Here is an 18207-nt window from a genome sequence, read left to right as displayed (position 1 = left end):
TCTCTCTCATGAATAAATAAATAAAATATTAAAAAGAAAAGATACAAGTGAGAATTTGCCATAAATAAAAAGCAGACACAGTATCACAATGCAGAAATCAATGCTTTGGCTCTACATGAAGACTGTGCTCATTCAGTTTCCATGCCCAAATGTTTGCTGTATCACAAAGACAAAAGTTCAAAATAATCAAATAGGTTGAAGTGGCCAGGATAAGCAGGATAGGATATAACATGTATAAATGTGAAAGAAAGCCTAGTCAGTGTTTAGGGAAATAACTTTTAAGCAGAACTAATGTTTCTTAAAAGCTTCTCTTTCACTAAAATTTCTACCCAAACAGGACAGGATTTCTTGATCTTATATCACACTAAGGAATAAAACAATCACAGGAGTATGTTTTTACCCAGTTGTCTTTACCAAGAGATTGCTTACCGACTTACTGAACAGAGGGCACATTCTTGATTGTCAATGAGGCTATTTTAAAGGCAGACTGGGACAGGTGTTTTAACACTCTTCTTTCTGCGACATTATATCTATCACCGCCTAGCAGGAAGTGACTATGAAAGCAATTCGTCACCAGCAGGAGAACGGCCTCTGTCTGACATGAGGACCAGACGGTGTGATTCACATCCCGGCCTTGTGAGCGTGCTCTGGATCTTTGCTGACCACAATTCATAAAATCACTTTCACTGCGAACATCATACCTCCAGATGGTTGTGAATTTTTGCATCGTGCAGAGGCAAGGCTCAGGACAGACAACAGGAAATAAAACCCAAGTTCTTCCAATGGCTCTGACCAATTAATCTCTGATCACCTCTCCTGCCGCAATTTCCTCATTCCTTGGAGCTCAGTGTTTCCCAACGGTTTTGGTCATGATTGACTTTCTGGGGAACCTTCCTGGATATTTTTTCCCAAGTTCTCTCCCACGGATGCTAACATTATACATATACTATATGTCACGTATGATACATATCTGTGCTTTATTCATTAAGTACAAGATTTTTTTTTCACTCTCCTAAGAACTAATTTTCATGCCCTTGGGGTTGACATTGAGAACATGTGCTTCAGCTGAAATCCTTGCTCATTACAAAACTTTGGTGCCATCCCAAACCTCCCTGCTTCTACCTAGAAATGTCTCTCTCTCCCAGATATTTGTCTGACTGATCAGTTTTTGTTCATTCTTTAAAACCCAGCTCAAAAAAAAAAAAAAAAAAAAACCCAGCTCAAGTATCAAAGCTGTTTGGAGAGACCCTCAAAGTCCCTCAGGCTATCCTCCTTCTCTTCCGCTCCCAGAGCATCACAGATTATGGATTTATTTCTACAGTTGGTTTATTTGTCTGTTTCTTCTACTAGATAACTAACACAATAAAGTCAAGAATGCTGTCTCCTGGGGATCCCTGGGTGGCTCAGCGGTTTCGCACCTGCCTTTGGCCCAGGGCGCGATCCTGGAGTCCGGGGATCAAGTCCCACGTCAGGCTCCGGCATGGGCCTGCTTATCCCTCCTCCTGTGTCTCTGCCTCTCTCTCTCTCTCTCTCTCCATGTCTATCATGAATAAATAAATCTTTAAAAAAAAAAAAAAGAAGAAGAATGCTGTCTCCTTCTCGTTTATGGGCTGAGTTTTCTCCTCTAAAATTCATATATTGATGCCCTAAGCCCCAGTACCTAGCATGTGACTATATTTGAATATAGGGCCATTAGAGAGGTGATTAAATCAAAACGAGGTCCCTAGGATGGGCCCTGATCCAATCTGGCTGGTGCCCTTGCATGAAGAGGAAATTGGGATACGTGAAGAGATACCAGGATGTGTGCTCACAGAGGAAAGTTCATGCGAGGACATACAACAGAAAGGGTGCCCTCTACAAGCAACCAGAGAGGCCTCTGGAGAAACCAAACTTGCCAATACCTTGATCTTGGACTCCAGGCCTCCAGAACAAGGAGAAATAAATTTCTGCTGATTGAGCCACCCAGCCTATTGTCTGTTCTTACGGCTACCAGAGCAAACTGATATACTCTCTATATTCTCAACACCAAGCCCAGAACCCAGTAGTGGAAAAATATATATGCTGGTTGGTTGGTAGGTTGAATGAATGAAAAACATGTTCTTGATAAATTCCTACTTCCAGAGGCTATGTGCAATCACTATAACATAATAAACACTTGCAAGCAATCTGTTCTTTGGAGAGCAAGCCCAGATCTCCCTAAAGAGCCAAGTTTATCCACCCTCCCACCGAAGAGGGATGACCCCGCATTCACATATGAGGCAAATACATAATGTTATTACAAAAGATAAAACCTTTGTCCTCCAAGGGTGAACCTCTCAGAAATCCCAGTACACACAGTCTAAGTCACAAAAGAAATAAAAATTACCAATAAGAAGGAATTCCCCTGAAAGAGCAAAAGTAAACAAAGACTACTGAGAAGACCATGGGGGCGGGGGGAAGAAAAGTAGAGGGAAGGTCTAAGAGAAACATTGCTGACCGCATGGAGGTCCTTTGCCAGAGCTCTAAAAATATATTTTCTAAAAGCCCTTTCATACAATGCTACATGTCCTTAAGTACTCAAGGAGGCACCGGCTCCTGTTCAAACCAAGCCAGCTATGGAGGATCTCCATAAGGTTTTATAAATGGTCTCCCTGGCCGATTTCCCTCAAGGCTTGAGAAATCTCGTTAATGGCTAAAAAGAAGGTAAAATGGAACCAGCCCCCATTCAAGAGGCTGATGTCATGTATCTTCCCAAAGAAAAGGCCACGCTTTCCTTTGTGAAAACCCAGGGTGACATCACCTCCCGATCACATGCCACTTAGCCCTTCCCCTGCTATTCCCAGCTGAAGGGTTCTCTCCCTTTGCAAATGTCACTCTTTCACTCACAAAGCTCCTTGACCTTGTTTGTATGCTGGGTCCCACTGCCTGTGAAAGAGAGGGCCTCTGGGGGGGAAGGCCAGGAGAGGCGAGGGGTGTGCACAGCCAGCTGCGGGGGGGTGGGGGGGGTGGGGGGTGGGGGGGGGGAGCTTCTATTCACACAGTTTGCAGAGAGTTCTATATTCCCGTCACCAACCCAGATGGAGGCCCCTGAGGCCGAATTCAGCCCCTGGACAATGCTGTCAACACTGAATACTGTGAACCGTTTAGCCAGGCAGGGCAACTGTGGCTATTTCTTTTCTTTCCAGAATGGGATTCTCTTTGATGGTTTGCATAAAGGCGAGGCAGTGCGGTTTAATCTCACATCTACAGAGCTTCTTTAAAAATGGGCCCACAAATAAAGGCTGATTGTACATCCATGTTCTCAAAGCAAATAGAAGATTTGTGCAGTTGACAAAGAAGCACATTTTGAAAACAGGCTTATTTATTAATTGGCAAAATAAATGAAGTGTGGGGTGGGGAGAGGGGGATTGTCCCTCAGTAGCGATGCTCAGGAAATGATGCCAGCCTGGATTCTGAATTCTCAGTGAAGAGCTTTTGGAGTTCTTATTGCACACTTCGGAAAAGAGTTAGGGGGAAGAGGGCGGGGGGGCAGGGGATGAGTGCCTGAGATATCTCAAATGAAAAGAGGCTAGAGGTTTAAAGGCACTTCCTTCCAGCCGGGGAAGGAAAAGCAACATCATTGCAAGGGGCAGGCAGGGTGTCCTGGGCCCTGGCCTGTGATCCTCACCCAAAGACAGGTCTGGAGTGTCCGTGCAGAGACAAGCTTCTTGAAACCACTTCGCCTCCACATGCGCGTGTGCACAGGCTTGTGTACTCAACAATATGCCTATTATACTATAACACTGAGACTAGTTTTTCAATGTGTTTTGGATTTTGTATTTGCTTGCTTTGCATTTATTTGTATTTTGTGTTTTAGTGTGTATTTCAAATCCCGTGGCATGCCAGGTTGCTTCAGTGCTTCCAGGTCCTACTAGTACTCCTCTCCTTAAAATCTCAAGGATTTACATAAAAGAGAGGGTGTGGCCCCTATCCCTGCCTGTGCCCCTAACTGCAAGGGACTTGAGTGACCAGAATGCTCTGGCTATAGCTCAGCTCTCCAGCCCCTCCGGCACTCCTCCCTTTGACCTTGGACACCAGCTACCCTGGGTTTAGGGTGCCTCATACGTAGCCTGCTTTCTCCTACTATGGGGATCTTCTTCTACTGGGAATCCTTCTCCTTCTCCTATTGGCCTATGTAATTCCCTGTTACTCTTAGATTTTTAGTTCACAGGCTGAAAATTCTCATCCTCATGCAGGACTTCTCTGACCTCCCATCTAGATCAAATTCTCTTTTATGCGCTCCTGTGGCCATTAGCACACTTTTTATTTTATGTTGATTTGTGAGTGTATTGCTTGGTGGCTACTTCTCATAGACACCTGTAGCTCTATGAAACCAGGAACCAGGCCTGTGGGTGAGACTCACACCCTGGCTCCAGCCTGAGCACAGTACCTGGCCCAAAATAGCTTCTCAATATCTGTGGGATGAACACACGGGTGACTGTGAATCAGATTTATATCTTCTGTCCATCTCTGCTGGGTAAGAAGCAGGAGAACCTTTCCCATCAAAGACCTCTTCCCTGACCCTAGTCTATTCTGTTGGCCCATCTTCTCAGGCTACCTCAAGTTAAAGATCAAGTTAAAATGCAGAGTAGAAACTCTATGTACATGTAGCATTGTTTAACTATAGAATATGGTAGTTAATTTTGCACAAATCTAGACCCCTCACAATCTCCTTCCAGAAGGTTCTTCCCAAGTGTAATTTAGATACAGTGGGCAGCACAAAGTAAAAAAAAAAAAAAAAAAATCAGCTCTGTCCCAGCTGGCGAAATTTGGTTGTACAACTCAGATTCCAAGCTTAGCAAGCTTTCAGCAATTGGGAGAAAGTTGTGAAATAGTAAACAGGAAAAGAGAATAGACAGTGTCTTTGACCCTCCCAAAGAAAGACAGATTCCAAATAGAACTGGTAGAAAAAAATTCTCCCCAAAAAACCACTCTGAGCTTTCAGCAGAGGATTCAGACACATCTCGCATGTTGGTTGGGAGAATCCGGTGATACGGTAATCCAGTGTAGCCCATAATGACCATGAAATTGTCCACAGTGTGGGCTTGTAAGGGGGATAGCTAGAACAGCCTGGGAGGCTCCAACACACCACCAACGCAGGTGGACACAACACACCAAGGAGAAGGGTATAGGGAGCAACAGAAAAAAATCACTGCTCCTAGATGCTTGGTAGAATTACCCGGGGAGATTTTTTTTTTAATAAAATAATTTTTATTGGTGTTCAATTTGGGGAGATTTTTTTTAATTAGCAATTGTCAAGGTCTCACCGAGGACAAACTGAATCCTATCTCTGAAACTTGAAACCTGGGCATGGATTCTCTCTACAACTCTCAGCAATTCCAATGTGTATCAAGGGCTGAGGATGCTTCCCTAGGCCCTGAGCCTGCGCCTCCTGGTTAGCATTTCTTTCTTTCCACTCTTCCATCTCAGGAAAGTGCTCTCCCCTTTGGATCTCTGAAGCACTAAGGTTACTAGCTGGTATCCTCCTGATACTGAGAGATGGAGGATATTATTCTGCTGTTAGTACAGGGAGCCCTTGGAGCACCCTAGAAGCTTTCTCGAGTCTCTAGAGATGCTGTCTTTCTACCATTTTATGTCTCCAGACTTAACATCTGCTCTTGCCTTCCTCCTCAAAGTATGGTCTACAGAGTAGAGATGCCAGCATTACCCAGGAGCTTTTTAGAGATTCATTTAGGATTCGTGGGCCTTACCTCAGCCCCCTGCATCAGACTTTGCATTTTAACAAGATTTTCAGTGATTCACATGCACGAAAAAGTCTGAGAAACATTGTCCTGGAAAAATCCACAGCCCTTGAAAATCTGGGTCATTTCTCAAGATGCTCCTGTTTCTGCAAGGTTTTTTTCCCACACTCTTCTCTAGTTGCCTTAGAATCATGCCATTTCTGAATCACAGAATACTAGAGATGGACTGTATTACACAGATAGATCAATCCAGTCCCTTCACTAAACAGGTCAATAAATTCACATTTCAAGGTTAAATCTATCCACTCGGTGAAGAGAACAGGCCAGAACTCTCACAGACTTAATTATCCTAGCTTGTTCACTTTGGGAATTTATAATCTGTATTTCAAACTATAAGTAGCTCTGTGGATTACCACTGAATATTTTTAAATACTGAAAGCCCCATACTTGTATTTGAACAGAAATACACCCAGTCTCCAGTTCATATTAGCAGGACATCTAGCATTCTTAAGTATACAATAAGGGCATTCACTTCTGAATAGTGCTAAGATTCATATAATAAATGGACTATGATTTCAACAAGCCTCCAGAGTCAACCACAATACATATTTATGTGTGCTCACCTTGGGCTCACTCCTGACTTTGACAGTAGGGTAACCATTCAGGTGTCTGTGTGATTCCTGGTATAATTTTGCAATTCCACTTCTCTTTCAAATTGATTGAAACATACCACTGAAGACCTTGGTTGAGAATTGCCACTATAATATTCACAAGGACTGTGTTTTTTAGGTGTGGGAATCACTCGAGGAGAGTGGTTCTCAATCTTTAATCACCAGGGAGACTAGTTAAGAGACCCATCATCAGGCTTCCATAGGTCCGGGATGGGGCCCAGAAATTTGCACTTTTAATAAGTGCCAGGTGATGTTGATGTTGCTCTTCACCACATTTTGAGAATCCCTTCTCTGGGGACTACATTTTTAGACTGGGCCACATGAGGTCAATTTACAAGTTTCAGAACTCTTGTTACACATGAATTTTCATTCTCAGAGGGATGATTTATCCCTATCTGCTTTCTGCACCACCAGTTCATAGGTGGGTGCTCACATGCCCCCAACTCTTTTTGGCAGGTACAACACATGCCCTGGCTCAGTGTGAGCTCTCTACTCCTGCTGCCCTCTCAGCCCAAGGTTTCCCCTGCCCCTTCTTTCTTGAAGTGTATCTCATCCTTGCCCTTTTACTCTTACCTCCGCCATTCCTCTTCTGCTAATGTCAGAATAAGCTTGAATCTCATTCTATTCCACTCCCCCCAGGAGACTCCAGTGCCACCTGGCAATTTGCTTGCCATACCCAGGTATAGGTCTTAAGACCAAGAGAAATTTCACTCTGCTCCCCTCTTTTCTCTTCAGCAATTTATCGTTGCAACGACTTTAGCAGCAATCTAGGTCTTGTCCTCTCTTAACTCTACCACAATTAACTCTCCCAGAGCCACCAGTATCTGAGGAAACGTTCCAAGGTTTAGCATCGGATTACTACCCAGGTTCCATTATTCATGGGTGGTGCTGTTTCCAAAGAGAGAATGGAGACAGGGATAATTCTTAGTCGAATAGCAACTATCAAATACAACTAAGATCAGCACAGGGCTTACCATGAATGAACCACTGCATTTGAAATCCTTTCTCCTGGTGACCAACACCATCAGTGTAGAAGAGCACTTGAAGCTTGGAGCCTGTGGTGCTCCCTGTAGGCGGCATATCTGCTCCACAGTAGCGTCCCATCCGCCTGGGGCCGTCATAGAGCTGAAATCAAGGAGAAACTTCCTAAGAAATTTCACATGGTTTGTCAGATGGGAAAAAGCAAAGTCTGTTCATGCAGCAAAAGCTGCTCCTTGGCTGAAAGGTTAAGGGTAAATCTGCTGAGGTGGTTTGAGCAAAGGAGCCTTACATAAGAATTAAAATAGATGATTATATAGAGAGAGTTTTATGGGCGATTCCTAAGCCCAATAAATCTGGAAATCCAAATATTAATGTTGGGTTTTAGGTCAACCTAGCAAGTTCCCTCGAAAGTAAGAACCAGGCACAGAATAAGGAAATGGTGGGCCAGATGAGATGAGCTCACAATTAATGAAACCTGAGAGATGCTCAGTGACTAGCAGTCTTACAATTGTAAGAGGAATATATTTTTAAATAAATACTAACTATAAAAATTTCAGCATTTTAGAAAGCTGTGTAAAAGGTAAATACAAAAATTAATCCCACTGAGGATAACTACTCTTAAAATTTTGTTAATACCAGAAATTTCTCTTGCCGATGTTTTTTCACTTGTTATATAGGTACATATACATGTGTCCAGGTGTATATGTGTGTGTATAATTTCAGGCTACACAATTGTGTTCCCAGTTTTTCTCTAAGCATGTCACTCAGTAGTCTAGGTAAACATTTTTTTAAAAGATTTTATTTATTTATTCTTGAGAGACACAGAGAGAGGTAGAGACACAGGCAGAGGAAGAAGCAGGCTCCATGCAGGGAGCCCAGTGCAGGACTAGATACCAGGACCCCAGGATCACGCCCTAGGCCGAAGCCTGGGGCCAAACCGCTGAGCCACGCAGAGATCCCCCTAGATAAACATTTTTAATGGCAAAAAAATGCTATCAATACTCTGTTGTAGTTCATTTAGGACATTTCCACTTTTTTTTTTTTTTTTTTGCCAATATGAGTATTTTTTTTTTCTTTTTTTTTTCCAATATGAGTATTTATTTGATATTTTGAATGTCCCTCAAAAAAGATTCCTGTAAAGGGAATGAATCAGAGAGTATAATCTTTCATGGCTCTTGATATATATCATTAAATCTCTTACCAGAAAGTTTATATCAACATATCCCCCACTAGCAGCTCACTGAAATGGTTCTTGCCGGGGACTTTGGCAATTACAACTACTATTATGGTTAAAGCTGATGCTGACAGGGAAAATCTGTTTGATTTTGTAATTGTCTTAATTTATGTTACTTCGAGGTTGAAGGTTTTTCACGCTTATCGGGCATTTATATTTCTTCCCTTGAAACTTTTCTGCTGAGGTCTTTGCCCACTTTCCCACTGAGCTATTTGTGCATCCTGTTGCGTACCCTTTATGGGCCTCATTTGCTAATTTCATCAGCTACATACCTCTAAACTAAAAAAAAAAAAAAAAGCTTCTCTGCCATATCTCTTCAATCAGGAAAGATAAACATAATGACAATCCAAAAAGATTGACTCCTAGTGACTCAAGCCATTGTATTTTCTTTTAATCCACTAATATCTACATTACTGTCTACTTTGTTCTAGCTACCTTGGAATGAACTGTCCATCACAACAAAATTGAAAATATTTGGTTGTAGGCTAATGGATTACCTTGATTATTCTCTTATAGAGTATACATATGTAAGAACATGTGTGTGTATGCTTGCATCTGTGTGTAAGTAAATGTATAATCTGGATTCACTACATTCCAAATTGACAAAATTATTATTATTTTTTGAAGATTTATTTTAAAGAGAGAGAGAGCTCCACAGGTGATAGGCATGTGGGGCGGAGCAGAGTCCCCACTGAGCACGGATTTCCCCCCACACCCCCACCCCCATACTCAGGACTGGATCCCACCACCCTGAGATCATGACCTGAGGAGAAATCAGGAGGTGGACACTTAAACAACCAAGCCACCCAGGTCCCCTGAGCAAACTACTTTTATTTACTGAAATGTTATGATATAAAATAGTGTTTGAAACATATTGATTGGAACATGGAATAGTTTATCACCAAATTCTACAATGCACCCCCAGGGAGTAATCCCAATAGCTAGTCATAAATTAGTTTTCCTTTGAAACCCCTCAGCTTTTTACTTGTGCTTCTTTTGTAAAAATGGTCACATTCCCTTGTATTCTAGTTATGGGCATGTGTGTCCTATCTCCCCGATAGACTATGAGTTTTCTTAGAGTCCAGACCCCCTCTCCTAGTCTCCTGTCTCATTCAGGCTTAGCTGGGGGCAGATTCCCAGTACATCTTCAATGAATGAACACAATAGTTTCCCTCACAACTGCATTGATTTCAATGGGACTTAATCTGCACTATTACTTGAATCCTGCATAGTTAGATACATATTAGGGTCTTTCAGTCCTAAATTTCAGTGTGTTTCTTTTAGGCAACAAAGAGTATGGCTTCTTTGTGGCTGCTTTCTAGAAGGCGCAGCCAGGGTCTTGTTCAAGGCCATAACAAATTAGAGATTTCTAAATCTCTGCCTGTCTCTTGAGCTCTCAAAACTACCTGCTCATCAGGCACCCATGTTTATGATATTTGGAGGATGGTCAGCAGAGATTTACGGAGAGACACTCAGAAGTCTGTTATATAACTCACCCTTAGTAAACCTAAGCATTTTAAGCAAGTAAATCAAGATGAATTTTATTTTTCAGGCTTATCACTTCAGCTTCCTTTTGATTTGTTTACTATTGTGCTGCTTTGGCTAGGTATATTTATTAGCAAGCATCTGTCTAGATAGTTGACAGAAGCCAAGATGAGGGAGCAAAAATGAGAGAAAGAATAAAGCAACACATAAAAAGAACGGGACAACAAAAAGTCCTTCACTTTTCTTGGCAGGTGCCCCCATCTAACGCAGGAGGCAGAGGTGGGGGCGGAGGTCTATGCTCCACTCTGTTTCCTTCTAAATTACTGCTTCGCTGTCGCTTATTTATCCCAGCTTCAGAGTTTTTATTAAATGCAGTGTACCAATTCCAACCCAAAAGTAATTAATACAAAAATAAACATACTGTTCCCAAGCAGAGGTATAATAAGCAAGAAACACTCTACTATTTCCACTCCAGAAGGCTCATTCTTAACTTTGGGTTGTAGTTCAGTGACAAAACTTTAATCATTTCATCTTTATGCAACAAAACATGAGGTAAGATTTCTCTGTAGCCATAATCGCTCTGAGCTGGGCGGATCTTCTGAAATGATTGCAGTGACATTTTGAGGTACTGTAGTTTAGATTCCATACCAGGTCATAAGCAGTACAGTATTTTTGCCTCCCCAGCTCAGCAAGATTAAGAAACTGACATTTTCACATGACTTGGAGGGGATTTTTTTTTTCTTCCTTCCGGATAGGATTACGTCATTGAAGGAGAGCCCCTGAATCCCGGGTCAGTTGTTCTTAAATAACACATTGTGAATGGGATGGGGGCGGGGTAGGGGCAAGGGAGTGGGTTTGGGGGGGGAACACTGATGAATGCCAATTAGTTTCTTTTTGCCTTTGGAGGGGAGAGAGTGATGCATTGAAATAAAGATCAAGTAGACATTGATGAAAACGCTTAAATATGTCAAATAAATGAATGAATGAATTAGTGTAGAACAAAACCTCCACACAAAAACACCCCAACCCCCAATTTTATGTCCTTCTGAAGTTTACACTTAATTAAATCAGTTTTTTTTGTTTATATTCACACAGATGGCTAACGTCACCTCTACAATTCGTTGCCGCGTAAATTTACCACACAAAAAGGAACAGTCATTTTTCAAAGTACACAAATACTGGTTGCCATGGAAACCAGTAGGTGCCTGCTGCTCCTGATTCTGTTTTCAGAGCAGAATGCTAACCACAGGACGTTCCAGCTGTGACTCACTGCAACTGCTGGCAAGCATGCTGGCTTGGTCCTGCTAAGGGTATGATTTCCCTGCTTTTAGAAAGCCTTAAGAGCCACTCGGTCTGAACAATGTTTGAGCTTAGAATAAAGTCCACAGAAGAAAACTAGTAGAAACGAAAAAAAAAAAAAGAGAGATTGAGATTCTCACTTTAAATACTCAGATCTAATTTGTATAACTGTATTAAGAAGTTGTTTTCTTAAAATATCTGAAATGCTTCCACTTTCAGGTTGGCCATGAAATGTATCTTCAAGTATAAATATGTTGTATACCTACAACCTCCAGTGTAGAAGCTTTTCAGTTCTTCTCTGAAGGAGACTAGTCATTTAGGATTGATGTGGCTTTAGGTCCCCCTACCTGCACTCCACTCTGAAATATCTCAACCACTCTTAAGACACTCAAAGAGGAAGGAAATCTCTTGCCTAAGCCACATTTACCAATTTCTATCTACTTCCTTTGCAAGGGTTTCATAATTTGGCACATGAATTGTCTATTAGGCCATTAGTGACTTCAGACTCCATATGAAATGATCCGTGGACCCCTTCTAACTATTAAGAACCATGCATAAAGTCAGAAGATACAAAACTGAAGATAGATTACTGACAAAGTTGATTTTTTTCTAAGATGGTTTAGGAATCACTGAAACTCAGGCCTGGAGGAACCCAGAGTTAGCTAATGTGTACCTCAACCTGTTCCTTCAATGAGAATCAACTTTATGAACTGCAAGAACACTCACAAACAGAAATGTGCTTTTCAAGTGCTTCTTTGCTGCTAAATTGTTTTATGATTTTGAAAATTCATGCTTTTTTGAAAGTATAATTGTTTCATATATATGAGTGTAGGATATATAGATGACTGCGTTCATTTTAGAATTACAGGAACAACTAAAACTCAGCCCTTTCTCTTTTGATTGACAGCTAATTCATACTTTTTATAATTCCTACTTTTTCTTATTTCCTTGAAATTTTTCTGAAGTAAAATTTTTATATGGATGACTAATTTTAAGAATTAAATACAGTCCAAATAGAGAAATAAAATCAAGAGTCTCTTTGAGGTGATATTATTAAAATATGGAGAAACTTCAGGAAAAAATTTTGGTCTATTTTCTATTATAAATCTTTAAAAACTTTAAACAAAAAGGCTACCCTTTAGAGTTTAACTTGTATTGAAATAATTCACCTGCCTTGAAGGAGAATTCTAGATGTAGAAGAGAATCTGTCAGTATTTATAGAGAATGAAAATTCTAGTCAATGTAAAAATCATGGTAAAATTTCTGAGAACTATACTCAGTGAGTGTATAGATTAGCTTCATGAAGCCAGTGTTACTAACAGGTTATATTTAACTGCAAGAGGAAAGTAATTTCATTGTAAGAGCATACTAGAGTGTATTAATTGTGATCAGGCTGTAGATATACAGCCCAATCCAGCTCTAAATTTTGCTTAGAATATAATCTCATGAAAATTATTTACCCTTTCCTAGCCAAAATGTCTTTATAAATTTGCTATCATAACAGTACCTATAAGGTTGTTGTAAACAGCAAATGAGACAGACCACGTAATAGGATATGTGTGAGCCCTGGCATATGGAATGTGCTTAAAATGTTATTTTAACTCATGGTCAGAGGCAAAGGGAACCAACTTTTTTTCCAAAGAAACCACTCTAGAAATAGCTTTGAGAGAAAAAAAACGATGGGTATAGAGAACTGGAGCTGACTCATGTAAAACATTTCACAGAAATCATTCCTGACAGACGAGACAGGGAAGCAGTGAATCAATGAATCACTTGTGAAGAGATAGATGGCCATTACTTACAGCGTGTTGCTATGACAATGTTATGTGTGGACACTGGGGCCATCCCCAATATGTGGAGAGCATAGCCCAGAGCAAACCATCCTGTGGGGAGAGTGTAAGTATGATGTCCATGTTGGGGTGGAGGGAGATGGTGGATCATAATGGGCTGGTGGCAAAGAGCGTTAGGAAATCTGTCAAGGCTGCCCTGGTGAGTGAGGTGGGTAAGGGAGGGACAAATGGTAGGGAAGGAGGCTTTGCGTGTGTTTCTTCCTGTTGCTGTCTCCTCTCCCATGGCTATCCAGCCAGCCTGCAGCTCTAGCTGCTTAGCCATTGGTGCTCCAAGGGGTGGGAATTGATGAATTCTTGGGGCATTTCTTCAGATTTTCCCCCACCCCTAAAAAATAACTGTAATGGGATCTCTGAGAACTGCCTCATGAGAGTAGTTATTAGGAATGTTGTTGCCAAAGTTTTCACATAAATCTCCTGGATAAATCTGGAGCTTTCACTATTTATTCTAAATTTGAAGGTCTTTGAAATGTTCCTGTAACAACGGTAGAAATTGTCAAATAAGCTTCATAGAGTAGGGTAAAAGACTCCCATTGTGGATGAGAAAAGCCTAAGGGGGTAAAAACTTAATTGAATTGTGGAGGGTAAATTAGACAAATGTTAAAGATGAAAGCTTATAAACAGAGCATGGTAGACGCTAGCTGGCTCTATGATGGCCCCAGGAGGCAGTGTCCTCCCTTAGGCACGTGGCCACACACAGTGCACTCTGATACACAGACACACATCTTCCCCATGGCACAGGAAAAGCCACGCTGCCATGTGCTGACAGGGTGGGGCAGGAAATATGAAATACCCATTTAAAATTAAACAATTACTCATAATGCTGGGCTTTGCACGACAGCAAGAAACCCATTGAAGACCACATTCTGAGTTATTCTGTCACTCTGCATTAGATGTCTGTCTCACACATAGATGAGATAGTGTCCTTACCATGTGGCAGCTAGCTGCTGTTCCCTCTTAATAGCACATTTTTGTTTCTGGTTTCTATGTATTACTCATTTTAGAAGCCACAAAGGCTGATTTATTTTTTTCACTTTTTAAAACATTGTCTAATCGTGGATATGCAAAGATCTAACTATAAGAATGTTTATCTCAGCATTGTTTATAATAATGGAAATTTGAGAAGATTCTAAGTGTTCCACAATAGGTGGCCATATTTTGATGATGGAATGCACAACGTTGTAAATGATGTGACGTTATGAATGACATGGAAAAACAGTCACAAGCTACTGTTACCTGGAAAAAGGTCATTATAGGATAGTATGTTCAGAATGATCCCCTTTGAACATTAATATAAAATATATAAGGAGCAACTACAGGAAATAAATACCACCAAAAATTATTAGTAGGGATATAATTTAGGTTATTTTTCCTTTATCTAGGTTTTTCTATATTGTCCAAATTTCCTGCAGTGACTGTATATTCCTATGTGATCAGTTTATTTTTTCAAGCATGATCTTTGGGGACCAGTGTCAATACATGTGTCAATGTACAAATACAGTGTACATAGCAGTGTCAATACATGCATTGATGATGTTTTTCCATTCTCAGAATTCCATAACCTTTTAGGTTCTCAGCCACCCAGCTGGTCTACTAAAAATATTATTATATCTATCTCCATGGTCTTTTATACATATCTCAAGATTATACATGAAAATTAGCCCATTACGCAGCGGTTTGCCTTTGGCCCAGGGCACGATCCCGGAGACCCGGGATCGAATCACACATCAGGCTCCTGGTGCATGGAGCCTGCTTCTCCCTCTGCCTGTGTCTCTGCCTCTCTCTCTCTCTCTCTGTGACTATCATAAATAAATAAATAAATAAATAAATAAATTAATTAATTAATTAATTAATTAAAAAAAACAAAATTAGCCCATTAAAATGTTATTATATAAGGTAATCTTCTTCAGCATTAATTTAAAATCATATTTTGTTCCTAATGCTTCCTTTAAAAATCATAACTAGGTTTTTATTATTCATTAGACTAATTCTCTATTTAAAAATAATTCCTTCAGATGCTCAGGGACTAATGACTTCTCACCAACGTAAGTTCTGACAGTTGCCTGATGGAGCCCTCATTCCCTCTCCAGTGATAAGTGAGGTACACTGGAAGCCAAGCCTCCTCTCCCGTGTGTATATGAACATTTCATTCCACAGACCACAGTGTTCCCTCTGCCAACTATACCGCCACACCAAATCACTAAACATCTTTTAAAAATTACTCTGCCTCCTAAGATCCTCGCCATCTGCTAGAGGTGGACTCAGAAACAGGGAGACACCTGCTTCACAGAACAATACGAAGTCATAGAACCTGGAGCCAGAAGAACCTAGGGTACCACCATGCAGACTTTTCCCCAGTTTGGAGAAGACTCAGGGGAAAGTCTATTAAATAAGTGGTAAATGTAAGCACTGAAAGGTCAACATGGCATTTTTTTTTTTAAATTCTGAAATGTTGAGGTTGGATCTTTCCTATTTTAAAAAGTAGACAATCAAAAAAAATAAAAAATAAAAAGTAGACAATCAAGACGATTAAGCAAAATCCATAACAACAATTCCTAATTTCAAAATATAGCATTCTGAGCTCTGCATTCTTACTCAAGCCATGTTGTACCTGTTAGATGCTAGAAGGGACCATCCATGCACTTGCTGCCTGTGGCCTATCTGAGGAGAGAGCTAGGTGGTGACCCCCAGGGAAGGAGGTGTGAATAGAGCAGTTTCCATTTGGGAGCCTCTGATATAATTTTTACTGTCTTCAGGGCAGGGTGGAAGGTATCTGTAGATCTGATTCTTGTTCATCCTGATTCTGTCCTTCATGTTTGAGAGAATATCGAGAGGGGAAACACAGAGTTTCCTTTGAATCCAAGAGCAAAAGCTATCTTTTGAAGACTGGGGGGATCCCTGGGTGGCACAGTGGTTTGGCACCTGCCTTTGGCCCAGGGCGCGATCCTGGAAACCCAGGATCGAATCCCACATCGGGCTCCTGGTGCATGGAGCCTGCTTCTCCCTCTGCCTATGTCTCTGCCTCTCTCTCTCTCTCTCTCTCTCTGTGACTATTATAAATGAATTTAAAAAAATTTTTAAAAATTAAAAAAAAAAAGAAGACTGGTGTGTCTGCCTCATTAACTGCAGCAAATTAACCCAATCACATGAAAATTCTTCATCATGAGGGATGGTCAGGAAACAGTAGCATTTCCTTTTGAGGAAAAGGATTTTGATCGCACTGAGATAAATATCTCTCCCTTTAATTTTTTTTTCTGCCTTTAATTTTTTATGATTAAAAAACCTCACACTTTACTTGGCCAACCCTGGAGTATTACATTTCTTGTAAAATGCTTATTACTCTTAATGATAAAATGGAGTATTTGGCTTAATTAATCAATAGATACACTTCATTCTAAACTCTTGAATCCAGATCATGATTAGTACAATGTTAGACTCATCTGGTGTAGAGACATAAATTGAATTGTTTGGTATATTGTTGTCACTTTTTATAAGTGTTTTTAGAGGGCACTTGTCCTCAGAATTAAAATAGCTTATCTCTGATTTTTAAGGAAAATGCCAGGCATCCTAGAAGCAAACTTCCTCTGACAGACAGTTGCAGGAAGCATGACTCATCTGCCGGGGAAGTGTTTGAGGAGGTGCCATGATGATGAAAGTCAGCTTAGACCCTTTGCTGCTAAGTCATAAAATCTCATCTGCTTTTCTCTAACTGGCAAATGGGATTTTAACTACCACACTTGTTAGATTCAGACAGAGAATCCCTGTGGCTTTTGTAAGAAAGCTGAGAGTCCAGGAGACTTCAGACGCCCTGCTTTCTTCAATACATGGGGACAATCTATGTTTATCACAACTGGGAAAGCTGTTTTCAAAATTATAGCTTTGCCTTGACTGCAAATGTTTCAGAGAGCAAAAATTAATCCATCAAATTTTTATGTTGAAATGATCATAAATAATATTTATTAACATTTAATAAATATTTATTAGCTGAGTATTAATCTAAGCCCTTCATATGTGTTAACCTAAATTTAAAATTCCTAGCGGCTCTATAAAGCAGGTACCATTGTTCCTATTTTAGAGTTCTGGAAACTGAGGAATGTAAAAGTTTAGTCATGAAACTCCTCAAGAATAATTTCTTTACTGTTTCCTTCATTGATAATTATATTTTTAAAATAGGAATTGTCAAATTCATGGAAGCAATAAAGTCCTTATTGTCTGTAATAATAGAGAAAAAATAACTTCTAAATTCTATTGATCATATGCAAAGCTATTAGTCAGTGGAACCAATATAGTCTTCATTATATTTAACAGAGCTTCAAGTAAAGAAAATGGACTAAAATGTTAGCTTTATCATTTATACTTGGTGACAAGTGTCAAATGCATTGATGAAGCAGGTTACTGAGAGAAAGCAAGAGGAAAATTAAATGTCTTAAGAAATGAACTGTTAGGGGCACTTTGATGGTGCAGTCAGTTGGGCCTCCTGACTCTTCATTTTGGCTGGGGTCATGATCTCATGGTCGTGGGATGAAGCCCCTGGGAGCCTGCTTCTCCCTCTCCCTCTGCCTGCTGCTCCCCCTGCTTGTGCTCTCCCTTTGTCAAATAAATAAATAAAATCTTTAAAAACAAAACAAAAAACTCTGACTTCAAGAGAAAATTGAAGGGAGGTGAAAATAATTCTGGAGATCCAGTGAGAGGGTTGCTATAGTCCAGGTGAGAGAGGACACCAGTTCCTCCCATGCTAAGAAGGGAGAATGTAATAGGATTAGAGAGCACTTAGGAGATAAAATCAGTAGAAATGGACTAACAGATGGGGGTAGGGATGTCCCCGTGGTGAAGAAAAGGCCGAAATATAATTAATTTTTTTTTTTTTTTTGAGAGGGAATAGGGGGACGGGCAGAGGGTGAAGGAGGAAGGGAATCTCAAGCATCATGCCCAGCTCAGAGCTCGATGTGGGGCTTGAGCCGAAGGCAGAC

At 40.5% G+C, this 18207-nt stretch overlaps 1 protein-coding gene and 1 long non-coding RNA gene across 4 annotated transcripts in view; one reads left to right on the top strand and one right to left on the bottom strand.

The window, feature by feature from the left end:
* CUBN (cubilin) overlaps positions 1–18207 on the bottom strand; it is a 263301-nt gene that overhangs the window by 165080 nt on the left and 80014 nt on the right. The window contains exon 28 of the mRNA XM_077897053.1: positions 7366–7516. Coding sequence (XP_077753179.1) covers positions 7366–7516 — 151 coding nt within the window. The remainder of the gene's footprint in view (positions 1–7365; positions 7517–18207) is intronic.
* Positions 11211–18207, top strand: part of LOC144313788 (uncharacterized) — a 48253-nt gene continuing 41256 nt past the window's right edge. The window contains exons 1-2 of one of the 3 annotated variants that reach the window (XR_013379408.1): positions 11211–11401; positions 13115–13286. This is a non-coding gene — a long non-coding RNA (uncharacterized LOC144313788). The remainder of the gene's footprint in view (positions 11402–13114; positions 13287–18207) is intronic. The other 2 variants (XR_013379409.1, XR_013379407.1) reach the window with 2 other exon arrangements.

This window comes from Canis aureus, chromosome 5 (genome assembly GCF_053574225.1).
Source record: "Canis aureus isolate CA01 chromosome 5, VMU_Caureus_v.1.0, whole genome shotgun sequence".
Taxonomy (NCBI): domain Eukaryota; kingdom Metazoa; phylum Chordata; class Mammalia; order Carnivora; family Canidae; genus Canis; species Canis aureus.
Note: the sequence above shows the minus strand (reverse complement) of the source record. Positions and strands in the feature narration are given on the sequence as shown.